We start from the raw sequence: 19,160 nt of genomic DNA, 5'->3' as shown, positions 1-19,160 counted from the left end.
TTTCCTGCACAATTGTAAGATTGGCCCCCAGATGACTGAGTGATCTAAGGTGCTTGCCTTTACAGATAACTGACATCTCACCTCTGTCAGCATGGTTTTGAGTCTTGAGCTAGGCCAATGTATGTATGTGAAAAACTTGCCAATAGCTTCCCTTGGGTCAGTGATTCTTCACATGGTTTTCCTGGGTTCTTCTTCCACCAAATATACTGGCTGCCATGTATAACCTGTCATGTGCTGAAAAATTATGTTAAATCAACAACAACAACTATTAGAGCATAATCTTGTCAGAAACCACCTAAGTATATGATGTCTTTAATTTATAATTGGGGTCACTTTTATGATGTCCCTGTATAGCGTGGTAAAGCTGGATCAATGTATTTTGCATGATATTTCAAAAATCTACTGGTTTCATTTTTGGTTACATTTGTACCATATTTAGCTCTACTAGTCAAAGACCAGGAGATCTTATCTGAATCAGTGATGGACATGCATCCATCATCTGTTGTCCATCTGTCCAGTGCCTGTTAACAATTGTTTATTATAGCTACTCGTCCTACTCGACTTATGCTAAAAGACTTTATAACTTGTAGATGGCCTTAAATGAAATGGTGCTGATCTGATGTTGAACATGGCTGACATAGCAGACATCTTGAAAATATTGTTATCCCTACTCCTTCTGAATGGATGGTCTTATCGCATAAGATTTAAACTAAAAGACTTCTTGTGATATATAGCTGGTTCTAAATGAAAATGGTATTCCTCAAACATCCACTATGAATTCCATAATAGCCGTGTTAAAATCTTATCATTATTCCTCATGAACATTGGTCATATTGACGTTGTTTTCATCATCATAATATTTTTAATGGCTTTAGATGGTCTTCAGTTATACTGGTGCTGATCTAATGTCCAACATGGCTACCTTGATGGCCATCTTGAAATTCTTGTTATTGCTACTTATCCTGAATGAATGATGACGTTGACATTGGTTCTTAAAAAGACATCTTGTGACTTGAAGATGGTCTTAAATGAAAATGGTGCCTGTATGACATCCAGCATTGGTTTTATTTTGAAAATCTTGTCATTGCCAAACCTCCTGAACGGATGGTCATGTTAAGATGGGATTTTCACTAAAAGATTTCTTATGGCATATTGATGGTCATACATGAAAATAGAGCCAACTGACATCCCACATTGCAACCATGATGACCATCTTTAAATTGTGTTATTACTACTTCTGTTTAGATGGTCATAGCAATGTGAGGTTTTAATGAATATCCTCTAATGACTTGTAGATGGTCATAGCAATGTGAGGTTTTAATGAATATCCTCTAATGACTTGTAGATGGTCATAGCAATGTGAGGTTTTAATGAATATCCTCTAATGACTTGTAGATGGTCATAGCAATGTGAGGTTTTAATGAATATCCTCTAATGACTTGTAGATGGTCATAGCAATGTGAGGTTTTAATGAATATCCTCTAATGACTTGTAGATGGTCATAGCAATGTGAGGTTTTAATGAATATCCTCTAATGACTTGTAGATGGTCATAGCAATGTGAGGTTTTAATGAATATCCTCTAATGACTTGTAGATGGTCATAGCAATGTGAGGTTTTAATGAATATCCTCTAATGACTTGTAGATGGTCATAGCAATGTGAGGTTTTAATGAATATCCTCTAATGACTTGTAGATGGTCATAAATGAAAATGGTACTGTACTGATAACCAGCATGGCCACCATGGCCATTTTTGTATATTTTGTTATGTTTACTTTTCCTTATCAGAAGGTCATATTAACATGGGGTTTCACTAAAACTGTTCTTGCAGTATTTAGTTGTTCCTGTTGTAATTAATGCTGGACTAATCTCAGAATGGCTGCCTTGAGAGTCATCTTGAAAATTTTCTTATGGCCACTTGTCCTGAATCGATGGTTGTTTCCACATGGATTTTGCACTAAAACACTGTTTGTAGCAGGTTCTGAATAAAGCTGGTACTGGTTTGATCTCCGTGACAGTCATGGTGGGCATCTAAAAAATCTTGCTATTACAACTCTTCTCGAAGGAATGATGGCACTGACATTGAGTTTGCTGTATGTAATTAGTTCTAAATGAAATTAATGCAATCTGGCTCCAGTGTTGCTTGTCCTATTGTGAACAAGTTTAAAAACCAGATTTATTTTGACCTTGGGGTGAAGGGAAAGGTCACTCCTTGTATTTTTGTACATCAATGAGCCTAGGAATGCAGGTACTTGAACATACACAAATACATTTTGACTAGGCTTTGTTTTTTTGTTCATTTTAAATAAGTTGATAGAACTCTGACATTGATTCCAAAGTCAAAGGTCTTGACCTTGGTTTTTATTTGTGGTGGCTTGTGAGCATGCTGACACAAACATGTAAGAATAGATTTCTGTCAAATGCATCATGTTGATATATCTGAAGAATATCTCGAATAACGCCACTGATATAACATGTAGTTTTATTTTTTTAAAATAAATATGGGTTAAATAAAGCTTGGTAAATGGGTATACCTTTACCAGAGATCAGTCACAAGTTCAGTGATCTTACATTAGTGACATCATGTTAAAGGTGAAAAGCCAGGCTTTTGATATGTTACTTTGCTAATCATATAAATAGATTAAATTGGACACATATGAAAATATCTTTGTCTTGTTGGAGTTTCTCAAGAATATCGAAGCGATGTTAATATTCAGACATTCAAAATGATAGAAGGTGGGAAGAAATGGATTTCTCATGAATTCCTGCAAATTCTTTTGATCCATACTCATGTTCTGATAATATTACATATTATTTTATATTTAAATCTACAAGAACTTGTGTCATCCATATTACTTAGTAGTATGCCATCTCAGCTGAAATGTTTTATGAAATGAAGTGACAGTTGTACTATCAAAATACATCTGTGTAAATTTCAGTTTATTTAATAAAAAGAGCCAGTGTGTATCTTACTTGTGTCAGAACCAGTATTGCAAATTTTAGAAGTTCCTTTCACTGTAATGGTAAGATACAATGTCTTATTGCTTAATAATTTTCAAAATGCTGATAGCTGTTTTCCAATCGTACACTTCTGTTAGCATTGGCAGCAGATCACTTGTTTGCACTGTACACCTTGAGTTTCTGACCCACCCACTTTTACTTCCATATAATAACTCCCTTTATTATTTTTGGATTTCATCCAAATTTGGTATACAGCTTAATATTGATGAAACATTGGCTGAGTTGGATTGTGGGCCTTTGCATCATCTTGTAGCAGAGTTACAGCCTGTAATTGTTAGACCCACTCAGCTTCTTTTCAGCACAACAAATCCATTGATTGGTATTGATTTTTACAAAATTTGGAATGCAACTTGTTATTGATGAGACCATGCCTGAATTTATTTTGTTTGCATCATAATTCTTTATTCTCTGCTTGTCTGACCCATCCACTTTCATTTCCACAGAATGATTCATTTAATTTGTGCATTTCAACCAAATTTAATATGCAGCTTTGATCGTCATCACAGCTTGTCTGAGTTTGATTCGTCAGCATTCTGCATTATCAGTGTATAGCCCATGTTTGTCAGACTGAACCACTTTTGTGATGTACTTGGATAACTCCATTTTTCAGATATGAAACAAATTTGGTTGCAAGTTTCATGTAAATGAGACCTCAGCTATATTGGATTGGTAGTGTTGTTTATGTAGAGGTTTAGCATGTAATATTATCGTTTGGCAGAGTTATGGACTCTTAACAGAGTTGTGGTCCCTGATTGTTGGACACCCACCTTTTTTCATCAAAATAATTATCTTAGTTTTATATATTGCTCTATATTGGTGTGCCTTAAGAAGATTTTAATTATCAGCTTCCTGTATTGTCATGTAATGGAGTTATGGCTCCTGAATGTTGGGCCCACATTTTGTATGCAGTTTTTTATTTACGAGACCATACCTGGATTTCATTGTTACTGTTGTGTGTGATCATTATGATCTTCATTTATAAATGTATTTTATGCAGCCTGTTTTGAGTGCATCAGTCATGGAACATCTGATTCGACATGACAAGAAATTTTCTACAGAATACACATTTGCTGAGAACTGCGTGGAAATGCAGGTACCTATAATAAAATCATACTTTAATTATCATATATTTTAAAGTTTTACTTTGAATGTATGCCTGCAAGGTGGACAAAGCTAAGTAAGATAAGGTTTCAGTAGGAAATGTTAAAGTGTGCATAAATAAAATTTTACTCTTTGTAATGAAAGAACTTTTATGTTAGTCATGATTTTTACAGAGATTAAAATGTTGAGATTCACAATGGTGTTTGTTTTCAGTATGTAAATGTGAACTTATATGTTTTTATATGCTTTTGATTTACTTTTCCTTCTTTACCCAAAATTAGGGTTGTTCCGTTAAAACATACCTGGAACCCAGGGAAGGCACTTTTAAAGTGGATTACTCACCCATAGATGCAACTTAAAATTTTCTTATCATTTTAATATGAACTCTGAACCATAGTAGCCTGGCATATGTTTTTTTAAAAACTGCCTTCCCTGGGTACCATGTATGCTTTAATGGAACAGCCCTTACACAATTGAAACTTAAAGATCTTAGCACACCTGATAACCAGTAAATCTCGTTCTGAGCAATCAATGCAAGTTAATTCAACATTATCAAAGGGTCATATCTTTAAAAATTGAAAGGTATGTAGTAAATTTCACAATCATGACAAAATATGTAGAATTACACTAAAATCCAGCTGTCTTTGTTTCAGCATTTAGGTTCAATGATTAGGGTTTTGCATTTTTTATGTGAACAAGAAAGTGCCATTCATGGGGAACTATTGTTATCAAGTACCACTTGTGTTTCTATGAGTGCCAGTGATGATGTTAGCAAATGTATACCACTTATATTTAAGTCAATATCAGAGATACTATCACTTCTGCAGTCATAAGAACTGATTTGCATGTTCAGCTTATGGAATAGTTCATTTCCATACTCAAAGTAGGTAATTATGACTTGCTTTTTCACACTTCAGTGACTGTGTACACTTTTTATGGTTATGTTAATATATAGAATATTGTTATACAGTCATCAAAACAATATCTGCACAATCCTGAGGAGTACTACACCATCATGCTCATAGTCATCAAATTTTCATGCCATATTTATCATGTACACTTTCATGATCAGATCAGTTTCTGGGACACTTATTTGTGCAGTCATAAATCTTTATAAGTGCATCTATCCTAAGGAGGACTACACCACCATACCAAAAGTAGGTCACTGTCCTTTTCATGCTGCAGTGATTGTGTACATTTTCACATGAAGGCAGTTTCCTGGATACTTTTACAAGAACAGTCATGAAAATAAACTTTTGTATGCATACTGAATAGTGCCATGCTGCCATATCAAAAGTAGATCACTGAGACCTACTTTTTATGATGCACTGATTATGTGTACTGTTAAAGTTTAGGTGTCCACTTTTACTTGAACATATGATACCTTTTGTACTTGTATGCATCCAGAAGAGTACTTCACCACAATAGCAAAAGTAGGTCTCAATGACATACTTTTTACACTTAAACCATTATGTACATCTTTGATGTTATAGGAGTTTCATGCACCTTGTTGCTCATAGTCACCAAATTAAACACTTCCTTTGAAAGACAGCATTACCATTTCAGTGGAAAGAGTAATTGTGACTTTCATCAATGACTTGGCTTGTCTTCATTATCACTCAGAACTTGAGTGCTGATAAATACAAAACTTCTTTTTTGAATAAATATGCACAGATGAGCTATACTGTCATTTGACAGCTTCTTGTAAAGTTCCACACAGTAAACACTGACAGCAATTTCCAAGTGAATTATTCATGATGTGATGGCTGTCATTCACTATAGCTATACTTGTCATGTCAGTAACTTCCACATATTTGTCCACACTTGAATGAACTATTTCCAGGATAATTAAAAATCATGAGAAAATGTGCCCAATTAAATGAATATAATATAGGTGGCTTTGTTCAAACTATCTTGAAAATGACAGTCATTTTGCGGTATGCAAACATGTATCCTCTATTTGGATTAGATTTAGTCAGTAGTCAAGAGTTATAATCAAGATCATCTTTAAACCTCTTAATGTTGTGTGTTTTAACAGTCACTACAATTGGCTGCCTTCCTGATGACTGTGTGCCATGTTGTCCTTATAGTACAAGACTGGTTCGTGGACACCAATTTTATGCACTTTCTTCTGACAGCAGAGATGCTGAAACCAGCCAGTCATTCTGCCAGCCATGAGAGTGGTACAGGACAAGAAGATGTCAATGAGTACAACCCTCATATAGGTTGATGGACCAGATTTGTTCAGATTTCACAGAATCAAAATATCATCTGTTTCGAAATAGAATATATAATTTGAATAGTCATTTCATAATACAGTGAGCTCTTTTTTTCTGGGTATCAAATTATGTGGTTTTACATTTTCACCGAACTAAATTCATGAATTGGGTAAGGGTTCCTATTGTTTCAGCAAAAGCATTATTGTTTGTTAGGTGTTTAAATTTTAAAACTTTAAACTAATGTAGTGATATTATTTTTATGTGATACATATAAAAATTTTGTCTTGGTCTTGTATGGCATCGTTATGTTATCTCTGATGCTGTGACAATATTTTAGCTGTGTAATGTAAAAAAAAATCATTAAATAAGTTTGCCTTTAAAATGAAATCCAGTTATATATGTGGTTATATGTGACATGGTATGTCATATTAGTGCCATAATGCAGTCCAAAAGGCTGTGCATATCTTCTGCACCTAGTTTGCTATATATTTACTGTCTTGGAGAAAGTTCAGTCCCTCTGTGTTTGACCATTCTCTTTTATCACATACAGTTTATATCACAAGTAATAGTAACAAATTGTATGGTCTTAAAAAAATTAGTATGAAAGTATAGTTATACTGGTCAATTTAAAATTTTTTTTATATTAAAATATATTTAAAGGGAAACAACTCAGCTTTAGATAAACTATTAGATCTTTTAGTAGTTATCTCCCTTAGATATTGTTCCATTGTTAATAACAATTGAACCATTAATAGAAAATGGTTCTAAAATGAAATTCCCACATTAATTCTCAAACAATGTTTCAAAAAGTAACAAAAAAGCAAATTTGGGAATAATTTTTTATTAAGATTATTTAGAGCAGTTGTAAAATGGACCACAAATATCAATATTTCTTGAGTAATGTTCTTCCATCCAATCCTATGTACATCACTTCACCCCATAAAGCCATCAGTGTTTTCAGTACTTTGATTACTGTTTATTATCTTTCAGTAAAATACATTGCCAGTTGCGGTTTTACTCAGCCAAGCTAAGTGTGAAATCAGTTGGGCTTATTTTTTATTTTTGCATTTTAAAATCTAGCTAGATATTTGTGTCTATCAACAATCTTTGTTCAGTTACTTAAATTAGGTCCAAGCCAAGCATTTACATTTTATTTTTTTGATCTATGGATGAATAAATGCAAATTATCTTTGACAGTATTTCTTCAGAACAAGGCAACAAGGGCAAACTTCAGTGCTGAGAACTACAGCATGATGAAGAAAACATACAGTAAAATTTTTGAGTCATCCAAGCTGAAGACCAAAGGTTAGTGTGCAGGCTCAGTCTCTCAAAAGATTTTATTGAGTTTATGATTTACAATTATATTTTGGCTTAGAACAAAAATGGTTTAAATACTTCATCCACTTTCACACTTGATTCCAGTCTTTCAATACGTTATGGTAATATGGAGCACTTATACATGTATTTAGAAACACCACTATAACATAAAAAAATAAATTTGGATGTTACACAAGCATGTTGTGGCTTCTTCCTCTGTATCCTCTACACCATTTGTTTATGAATTTAACCAGTGTTGCATAACATAAAAATTGCTATGTGCCTTTTAAATCATTGCTGCCTGGAAAGTCTTTTTATATTTGCCTGAAATGGGGTTAGTAAAACCATTTTAGGTTTTGCTTCTGATTGGATCCAAACACATCTGTTTCTGAGATTTTCCTGGAACTGGATGCTCTGGTGTATAAAAGTTTTTTTTTCTTCAAATGACTACAAGCTGCACTTGAAACAACAAACTGAAACTTGTCATGATTTTGGTTATTTACTTGCATATGTTAATGTGTTTAGTACATGCATTCATGTGTAAGACTAAGATTTTCAGGAGAGCAGTTGATTTTTATTTGAATTTTACATTAGTTCTCAAGTCCAATTAATATTTTGTTGTTTCTTGAGTATGTTTTATGTTTGCTGGTCCTCTCTGATAAATAACTTGCTTGGGTGTTGACATCCCACTCAGAAGTTTCCTTCTTATTAATATCATGACTAGTTAATTGCAGGATTCATTGTCGACACTTCCTATTTTTAGCAAGGTGCTCTTTAAAGTCGGTGCATTTTTTTTCAGTGTGTGTCAGCTATAGTGTAAGCGTAATCATCGAAGTTTAGGTACATGTTTTGGATTACAACTCTTTTTCTTCAAGTAATACAATGGAACCAATATGCTGTTATTTTGTTAGAAATCAGAGCAAAATGTTTTCTTTAGCTATTGACAGATGGAAAGTTTCATCGCAAAATATTATCAGGCTGCTGCCCCAAAACATTAAATTCATGGTCCCCAGCATAATTGCAGTATGCCATGGTTTGTGTCATGGAATGTTCAGAAGTTCCAAGGTGCAGAATTTCATGTTACCCAGCATGCTCTAGCAATTATTAGTCATATTCAGCTACAACGTTTGGTCAGCTTTCTGAAATTATTTATATGCATCATTTTAATGTTCTTATTGCCTTCATCTAAAGAGTTATGTCCCCTTTTGGGTTCATTACTTTGTGTGAAATTTTCAGTAGGTGGACTATAACCCAATTGCTCCTTTACTTTAGGTTTCGTTTCCATGGCAGTGGGAAAGCTCATTCCTGCCCTGAGCACTGGAAATAAAAGTTCATCTAATGACATCAATCTCTTCTTGTTGCCTCAGACTGATGCACCTAAATTAGAGAACCAGCAAGGTAAGGTGTTATTTTAAAAAAAATATTACTTACTTGATTTCATTATTGACCTGTGTATTAGCCACACCCAACTGCAAACAGTGTAGACCGAGATCTTCCATCATATAATTCATCATTGGACTAGAGTCTAGGTGAACAGAATAGACACAGATCTTCCATCATGTTATTCATTATTGGACTAGAGTCTAGGTGAACAGAATAGACCCAGATCTTCCATCATGTAATGCATTATTGGACTAGAGTCTAAGTGAACAGAATAGACCCAGATCTTCCATCATGTAATTCATTATTGGACTAGAGACTAAGTGAACAGAATAGACCCAGATCTTCCATCATGTAATTCATTATTGGACTAGAGTCTAGGTGAACAGTGTAGATCCAGATTTGCTACCACATAATTCACTTTTACCTTAGAGTCTGGGCAAACAATGTAGACCCAAGTCTGCAATCAAACAATTCACTGTCTTGTCTGAGTTAGACCCAGATCTGGCATTACTTAATTTGGCTTGCATGGGTATGAGAAATCCTGCCAGTAGCTTCTCATGGGTCAGTGGTTCTTCCCAGGTTTTTCCAGGGTTATTCCTCCACCAGTTATACTGGCTGCCATGTGTTGCCTATCTTGTACTGAAAAATGGTATTAAACCCTACAACAACAACATTATTACATAATTTACCATCAGGTCAGCAAATTTGTATACTGATTAGATTTGGAACTGCCATCATATAATTCCTGGTCAAGTGAGAGTAGCATAGACTCAGATCCGTCACATATTTAACTGTCAGGTGAGAGTCCATATGAATAGCATGGACCCAGATGTAACATCACATGATTTACTCTTGAATCAAAGTCCATGTGAACAATATAGATTCAGATCTGCTATCATATAATTTACTTAAAATCAGAGTTTATGTGAATAGCATGGACTTGGATCTGCCGTCACATAATTCATTGTCAGGCCAGTGTGTATTTGTGGTTTGGATTTTTAACATAGCTTTAACAATTTTTCAGTCATATCGCTATGATGTCTGCATTTTGGCAGTTTATAGTGATGTCTAGCTCTGAGGCATCATGCCTCAGGCATGTAGCATCATGTCCTGCCCAGTCACATTATCATGACATCAGGTCAACCAATCCTAACACTAACATCTTAATGCTGAGCACCAAGTGAGGCAGCTGCTTGTACCATTTTTTATAAGTCTTTTTTTTGACCTGGCTTGGGTTTGAACCTGCTACCTCCCACATTCAAGGCAGACATTCAAACCACTTAGACCACTAAAGGACACACGTTACTAATTACACGGAAGAACTGTGAACCAGTCTAGAAATGGGTGAACAAATAATAGAGTATTTGCGGGTTTGGTGGTCCATAATTGGGTAATAATGAAAATTAAAATTTTAGTAAAAATATCTTTTGAGAGCTTATCGTATATGTAATTTTAAAAAAATATAGACAAATTTCTACTGATGCAATTTTAGTATTTTTACAGGCTTGACTCAGGAGTACTCAATAATGAAAGTAGCACCTGATTCATTTGGTGCAGAATCAATAACGTGTGTTTCATGCACATGTAGATAAACAAAATGCCGTGGCTCATATGGTGTTCTCCACACATAAGCTTGCAACCAAGGTTAGATGTGCATGGAGAATTATAGGTCTCATCATCAGCACCCAGTCATTTTAAGCTATTGAATTTTGAATATGATAGTGTTTCCATATGTTTACTATTGGAGTTGAATTAGTACTGTGAGTCCTGGAGCGGTCAATGTCAGGTCAGTGTTTATGTGTACAGTGTAAGCTGAAATCTACTTTTAGACAATTTGAACAGCACAAACCCAAATCTACAGTCAGATCATTGACTGGTGAATCACAGTCAATGTGAACAATGTAGACTTAGATCTACCATCACAAATTCACCATCAGATCAGAGTCCATGTGAACAGTGTAGACCCATGTCTGCCATTACACAATGCACCATAAGATCAAAGTCTTTATGAATAGTGTGGACCCAGACTTGGTACATTATGGAGCTGCAGAGCAGGATCTACACAGTTGAATGTGCCTCATAAATGGAAAAATCAGGTACATGGTCTGATTATACAAGATGCTGCTTTCTTTCTGACAATGTCCACAATCTGCATGGCTGGGGCAATAGTTCTGAAGCTTTCAAATCAGTCAAGATTTTGTTTTTGTAATGCTGTTTTTCATTTATACTGCTCCTGCAATTTAAGGTACCTTAGTGTAATGTTGTCCATTTTATAATGCAGGTATGATCATGGATTCTGTTTCTTTGGTTAGTAGTATTTCTGTCTATAAAATACCTCAGTAAATGGTGATCTCATATAAGGCAGTCGTTTATGACTCATGAACAGTGTTATGGTAAGGGAGTACTGTACTTAGAATTTTAAATTGGTGCACAAAAGTCTTTGATCACTGGGAAAGACCATCTGCAAACAGCATAGACCCTAATCTGCTATGATGCAATGTGCCAGCAGATCAGATCTATGTTGTTCATTCTACTGATTACTCCTAACAGACTGCATGGACCCAGATCTGTCAGTGCACTAAATTACATCGGATCTGAGTCTGTAGTTTGCAGTGGAACTCAATTTATAAAAGATAAATAATTGGTATTTAAAAGAATGGGATCGGTTTTATCCAATTTTCAAAAATATGATGCTTTTATTCAGTCAAATCTTGATAGTCATGAATGGCCTTAGCAAACGCAGGGTCTGACTTAGATCATTTTGGCAGGGGCCCCCTGGATTAACATGCAGGGTCCTTTGTGAACACGGCATTTGGAAATAAATTTTTAAACAAGTTTTGTAGGATATTGAACTTGAAATTTTCTTCCATCACTTTAGAATTACTTTCTTTCTATACATATACTTTTAAAAATTACCAACGTGTGGGGCCCCTGTGAGAGCGGGGGCCTGATTGGTCCAATCGGGCTAAGGCAGATCCTGTAGACAAAGCTGCTGAGGGTCCCAATCAGATCAAGATAGTTGTACAAGCTGCTAAGGATCCCAGTAAAATCTACATAGTGGTACGAGTTGGTGAGAATCCCAGGCAGATCTAGATAGTGGTACAAGCTACTGAGGGTCCCAGTCAGATCTAGATAGTGGTACAAGCTGCTGAGGGTCATAGTCAGATCTAGATAGTGGTACAAGCTGCTGAGGGTCCCAGTCAGATTTAGATAGTGGTACAAGCTGCTGAGGGTCCCAATCAGATCTAGATAGTGGTACAAGCTGCTGAGGGTCCCAGTCAGAACTACATAGTGGTACAAGTTGCTGAGGGTCCCAGTCAGATCTAGATAGTGGTACAAGCTGCTGAGGGTCATAGTCAGATCTAGATAGTGGTACAAGCTGCTGAGGGCCCCATTCAGATCAAGATAGTGGTACAAGCTGCTGAGGGTCATAGTCAGATCTAAATAGTGGTACAAGCTGCTGAGGGCCCCATTCAGACCTAGATAGTGGTACAAGCTACTGAGGGTCATAGTCAGATCTAGATAGTGGTACGAGCTGCTGAGGGTCATAGTCAGATCTAGATAGTGGTACAAGCTGCTGAGGGCCCCATTCAGACCTAGATAGTGGTACAAGCTACTGAGGGTCATAGTCAGATCTAGATAGTGGTACGAGCTGCTAAGGGTCATAGTCAGATCTAGATAGTGGTACAAGCTGCTGAGGGCCCCATTCAGATCAAGATAGTGTCACAAGCTGCCAAGAGTCCCAGTAAGATCTAGATAGTGGTACAAGCTACTGAGGGTCTCAGTAAGATCTAGAAAGTGGTACAAGCTGCTGAGGGTCCCAATCAGATCTAGATAGTGGTACAAGCTGCTGAGGGTCCCAATCAGATCTAGATAGTGGTACAAGCTACTGAGGGTCCCAGTCAGATCTAGATAGTTGTACAAGCTGCTGAGGGTCCCAATCAGATCTAGATAGTGGTACAAGCTGCTGAGGGTCCCAGTCAGATCTAGATAGTGGTACAAGTTGCCGAGGGTCCCAGTCAAATCTAGATAGTGGTACAAGCTGCTGAGGGTCCCAGTCAGATCTAGATAGTTGTACAAGCTGCTGAGGATCCCAGTCAAATCTAGATAGTGGTACAAGCTACTGAGGATCTCAGTCAAATCTAGATAGTGGTACAAGCTGCTGAGGGCCCCATTCAGATCTAGATAGTGGTACAAGTTGCTGAGGGTCCCAGTCAGATCTAGATAGTGGTACAAGCTGCTGAGGGTCCCAGTCAGAACTACATAGTGGTACAAGTTGCTGAGGGTCCCAGTCAGATCTAGATAGTGGTACAAGTTGCTGAGGGTCCCAGTCAGTTCTAGATAGTGGTACAAACTGCTGAGGGTCCAAGTCAGAACTACATAGTGGTACAAGTTGCTGAGGGTCCCAGTCAGATCTAGATAGTGGTACAAGCTACTGAGGGTCCCAGTCAGATCTAGATAGTGGTACAAGTTGCTGAGGGTCCCAGTCAGATCTAGATAGTGGTACAAGCTACTGAGGGCCCCATTCAGATCAAGATAGTGGTACAAGCTGCTGAGGGCCCCATTCAGATCAAGATAGTGGTACAAGCTGCTGAGGGTCATAGTCAGATCTAGATAGTGGTCCAAGTTGCTGAGGGTCCCAGTCAGATCTACATAGTGGTACAAGTTGCTGAGGGTCCCAGTCAGATCTACATAGTGGTACAAGTTGCTGAGGGTCCCAGTAAGATCTACATAGTGGTACAAACTGCTGAGGATCATAGTCAGATCTAGATAGTGGTACAAGCTACTGAGAGTCTCAGTCAGATCTAGATAGTGGTACAAGCTGCTGATGGTCCCAGTCAGATCTAGATAGTGGTACAAGCTACTGAGGGTCCCAGTCAGATCTAGATAGTGGTACAAGCTGCTGAGGGTCCCAGTCAGAACTACATAGTGGTACAAGTTGCTGAGGGTCCCATTCAGATCAAGATAGTGGTACAAGCTGCTAAGGGTCCCAGTACCATATGCTGAGAGGCCTGGAGAAAACTGTAGATACCTGGTTAACTTATGTTAAGTCACTGATGTGTGACCACCTAGACATCAGGTTAATTAGTGTATAGTCAGCCATGTGGTTAACAATATCAAGTCAGTGACCATTTAGACATCTTGTTGACTAATGTCAAATCACTGAACAATAAGACATCTGGTCAACTAATGTCAGATCACTAACTAATTTGACATTGGGTTAATTAATGTTAAATCACCTATCAATTAGACATCTCAACTTACCAACCAGTTTGACATTTGGCTAACATTGTCCAGTCACTGACCAGTTAGACATCTGGTTAAGTAATATCAAGTAACTAGCAAATTATATATCTGTTTAACTAATGTCCAGTCACTAGCCAGTTAGACCTGTTGTTTACTAATGTTGTCAGATTTGTGAGTTGAGTTTGAGTGCAGAAATGTCTTTTTTGATTTTGGGAAATGGCCTTTTTAATCTAAGTGTCAGCTTGAGAGGATTTTAACAAAGTTTTGCTCTAATTTCAGATGCAATTTTGACACTTCTACCAGATTACAGAGGGTACCCCAGCTTCCTAAATCATATAAATTCTCTGCGGAGTCAGGTATTAGCCATTCCTAGAGAGCAACTGACACATACACAGCTCTCCGAAAAGAACTGGTAAGCCATAGGAAGAGTGTAGTCCCAAAACTATCACATCTGTAGTGAATACCATTTTTATATGGCAACTGCACCAGCATAACAGATGTTAATTTTCACTTTCAGTCCACTTTGGCTGCTAAGTTATCTTTTTATTAGTGACAGCCCGTCTGATGTAAACAGTAACTGCAATGTAAATGTATCATATTTCCTCCCACCCCACCCCAGCTCCTGGCTCACAAGTTCATGTCAGTTACAACTTTATGATTAATCCTTCAGACCATACCTTGAATGTATGCCTATAGCTGCCATTTGGACCACCTCAGTTATTATGCAACCATTTTTCATTAACAACTCCTCAGTTAATCATATGGTCCTTCCAGTCATAGAAATAGCCAAGTTGATCCAAATAGATTGTGTTTTTTGTGTGTGAAGAAATTAACAGTGAAATAAATGTATGCTTTTTCTACAAATTACAATGCTGATGTATTGGAGGCTTATTTTTGCTTTGTAGAAATAGCCATGGTGGAAGAAAGTTATGTGTTTATTAAAAGTAGATTCTTAGAAGTCATAGACAATTTATGAATTACTTATCTTAAGCAATACCCCAGTGATGTCTGATCCTTTTCTCAGCCATTAACAACAAATGTTTGCAACACTGCTAGCATTACAGTTGGAGAATCACACATAATATATTCTTTTAAATTTTTGCTTTTATTTAAGGTGATTATCATCAATTTTATATGTTTCAGTTTTCACTGCAAATAATTCTTATCTCATTTTTCATGCAATTTTAAGTAATTTTGTCACTAAACAGTCTTTTTTATATATAGTATGGGTTACTTTGTAAAGGATAAAAGAGTGGTGGGGTGTGCAGATGACTTGAATGTATTCTGCCAGTCTCCTATAAATTGATAAAATTACTTCTTAATATGTATTTAGCATGGAAAGTGACAAATTTAATTTAAGCCCCTTCTTTCCACATGGTTTCTGTTCATTGATGGAAACAGCAAAGGTACATGTACTCAACCAGTCAGTGTTAGACAAATATACCAAAAACAGTACTAAATGTAATTGTACAAATAAAATAATTTGTAACTAATTAATTAGCAGTCCATATGCCTGTGACTTGCACAGAAAATAAAAAATAGCGTTTCCTGCCTAAATACAAGTCTTAGATCTAGACAACAACTTTTTGCTTATCTTGGATAGTGGTTCTTGTACAATGCAGACTTTTGATTTGTAACCAAAGGTAACAGAAGAGTCAGATAAGGGTATGCAACTCTTAGTATTTCAGAAATCATCTATAAAAAGTGAACTTTAAGAGTTTTGGTATGTTAAAAGAATGGTTCAGATATTAGAGTTTGGTCAAATGGACATCAGCTGTATTATTACTATTTTTATCCCCTCACTCTTTTAAAAAAGTGCTTGGAACATTGCAATGCTTTCTTTATGTTCATTAACAACCATTGGGTAGATATTCAGAAAACTTTGTAATTACACTGCCCCAGTGGTAGTCATCTGTGAGATGTTATTTTACTTAGCTTTAGCCCCCAGTGTTTCTGGGAGGAAATCAAAGGTCAGATGTACTAAAACTTAAATTACAATGGAATATTCAAATACTTATTGACCAAACTTCATAAATGCAATTATGGCTGGAAGATGCAACAGATTTCTATCATGATTATTAGGTCACTATGTTGGGATATGGTTGTGTGGGTGTAGGAAATTTGTTTCAGTTTGTAAAGGGGTTGGAATTTGTTGTACAACAGTATGCAGATTTTTTTATGCAAGCTATTGAAGTTGCAATATTTATTATTATTTCTCTTCTGTAGGTTTCACTATGCAGCAAGGACTTGGGATGCAGTCAAGAAATCCCAACTTATATCTGAGTACAATCGTCTGCTCTCCTGAACTTGAGCTCTGATCAGCCTTCTTTGGAGGACACAGTAATTCAGCAGTGGTCAAGTCATGAAAGAGCTCCATCGGGTCTTTGCATAGATTGGTGATGTGGTCAAATGTTATGGAAGGCAGTGTAACTTCCCTGGCTTGAAAATTGCATAGTATCACAAGAAGCTTTTGTTACATCAGAGAGAACAGTTGACCGAACTGTTGTTATACAAAAAAAATTGATAGCTCCAACATGTTAAAAATTTTACAGAACATCTCAGTTCTCACTGATAATAGAGCAATCAGCCAAGCTGTGAGGTAAATATCAATTGTTAGTGCTGAGAAAAAACAAAAAATATTTTTCTTACAGCAGATTAGGTGTAGAATATGAAGTATTTCAAGCAAATCAACTTCGTATGGACTTGATTTTCAAATGAACATAATTGTTTTACAAGGTAATTGAAAAATAAACATCACTGGCCTTCATTTCTGTAGTTGTTTTTCTTTTCATGGTTGAAAACTTCTTACATATATGAAGTCGGTTTAGGCCGAGTGCTTTCAAATTGCTTGTATTTTAATTAGGCTTGGTATTCTGACTCAACTCTACATTTAATTTCAAAACACCACTGACTGTGGGATTGACTGGCATGCCTTCTGTGTTTATCCTGCATGTACATCAGACCACATGGGGCTCACATTATTGCTTTCATTGTACCTATAAATCAGACCGCTTCGGTGGCCTAAGTGGTTAGAGCATCCACCTCAGATGTGGGAGGTCGCAGGTTTGAACCCTGGCCAAGTCATACCAAAGACTTGTAAATATGGTACTAACAGCTGCCTCTCTTGGCGCTCAGCATTAAGGGGTTGGTTTTGGGACTGGTCAGACTGGTGTCAGGATAAAGTGACTGGATGGGACATCATGCAACATGTCTGTGGCATGGTGTCCCAGTGCTAGACATCACTATAAACTCACACTGCAGACATCATAGCAATATGATTGAAATTTTTTAAAGCTACATTGAATATCCATATCACACCCACTCGTCTCTATAAATCATACATGTATTATATAGGTAAATTGTCATTAAGAATGTGAGCCCCTAAATCGGACTCACTTTCAGCATCATTTTCAGGTTCAAAATCACTCAATGGTATTTCTAGTAACATTTTTCCAGCTCCAATAATATTTACTTCAAAAATTTAAAAATCATTGTCATCATAGCTATCATCAGCCAGTATTTGTGAAATGAAATCCATGTCTAAAATGAACCATGTTGGGAGTTGGCCTTTTTTAGGTAGCCTGTATTTTAAACATGCATTTATTAAACTTCCTTGATGAATGTACGGTTAAAACTATGACAGAATGCTTGTTCCAGTGCCCAATGTGCCAATCAAATTTAGTAAGCCAGCCATTTATGTCAAGTTAAAGTACCCAGCTGACAAGCCCCTTAGTTAAATAAAAATTGCATACTGCACAAAGTAGATTTTTATGTGTGTACTAATTTGCAGGAGTTCTCATACATCACTGCTCTCCAAGTGCAAAAATTCATACACTTGTGCAGCCTTGCATCTCTGCATGTCACTCACCATCCAGCAGATTTGTAAGTATCTTTGTTTATGCAGCCAGTAGGAGAAATTGAACTTGTATAAGGATGATATGATTTCACCCGAGTGTGAAATGTAATCAGTAAGTCCTCCTTTTGGTATAAATGAGCAGTTTTCCTATGAGAAATACTTAAATACTGAGTTTAAAATATGAATATTGATCAAGCTATAGTGATTAGAGAGAGAAGAATCTATACAACAAAGGTATGTAACTTATCCCATGCCCAGCATTTGAAATTCATCTTAAAAGCAGCATTAATCTATTGGATGGAGGTCATAGTGACCCGATTTTGGTTATAATAAGATTGGTCTCACAAAGACACATCTACAGGCAAAGGAATGATTCTGGGAAAAACAAAATAAGGAGCTAAACTCAAAACTTGAGCCAAGTTTGACCAACAAGGGTAATGCTATATGCCCACATTCTTGAAAGGGAATTGTGCAAATCGCATCTCTGAGAACATGCAGTAATTGTATTACATATCAAGTGGGCAAAAACTCCTGTGCATCATATTAGCAACATCCAGAGCAAAAATGGAAAAGTTAAAATCATATAATTCATAACATCTGAATGGAGAGATGTCTTTGAAAGTTACCCAACTATGTATGTGACTTAATCACAATTATCAAAGATAACTGTGTAGATTTTTTTTTGGTTTTTGAAGGGTATCTGTGCTACAATGAAAATCAAATCTAATTGTCACTAGTTATTTATTACTAGTTTGGAAATGAAGTTGACCATGTTGCTGAATTTTAATTGTTTTCTGAAAAGAAGGTAGAATGAAATAATTCCATTTCACAAAGAAGAGAATTTAGTCTGTCCATTATTTTATGTTTGTTCAATTGACTCTGTTAGTTGAATTTCACTTTCTGTTTGTATAATCATTCAGTGCATACATTATTTCATGATGTATTTCTAGATAGCACCTTTTGTCACTCCTGACAAGCACAATCCATGAAATAAAAACCCAGTCTTAAACAAAATA

At 36.3% G+C, this 19,160-nt stretch overlaps 1 protein-coding gene across 2 annotated transcripts in view; it reads left to right on the top strand.

Moving 5' to 3' along the window:
- Window positions 1-17,055, top strand: part of LOC149775291 (nonsense-mediated mRNA decay factor SMG9-like) — a 35,255-nt gene extending 18,200 nt beyond the window's left edge. Inside the window, exons 7-12 of one of the 2 annotated variants that reach the window (XM_089942946.1) lie at window positions 4,019-4,114; window positions 6,161-6,347; window positions 7,539-7,646; window positions 8,931-9,056; window positions 14,568-14,700; window positions 16,515-17,055. In XM_089942946.1, the coding sequence (XP_089799072.1) occupies window positions 4,019-4,114; window positions 6,161-6,347; window positions 7,539-7,646; window positions 8,931-9,056; window positions 14,568-14,700; window positions 16,515-16,593 (729 nt within the window). In that variant the 3' untranslated portion in view covers window positions 16,594-17,055. Of the gene's footprint in view, window positions 1-4,018; window positions 4,115-6,160; window positions 6,348-7,538; window positions 7,647-8,930; window positions 9,057-14,567; window positions 14,705-16,514 lie in introns of those variants that run through there. The other variant, XM_089942947.1, reaches the window with a different exon arrangement.
- The last annotated feature ends 2,105 nt before the right edge of the window (window positions 17,056-19,160 follow it).

This window comes from Sinohyriopsis cumingii, chromosome 19 (genome assembly GCF_028554795.1).
Source record: "Sinohyriopsis cumingii isolate HCF-2022 chromosome 19, ASM2855479v2, whole genome shotgun sequence".
NCBI classification, from domain to species: domain Eukaryota; kingdom Metazoa; phylum Mollusca; class Bivalvia; order Unionida; family Unionidae; genus Sinohyriopsis; species Sinohyriopsis cumingii.
The sequence above is the reverse complement of the archived record's forward strand: the minus strand, read 5'-3'. Positions and strand labels throughout refer to the sequence as shown.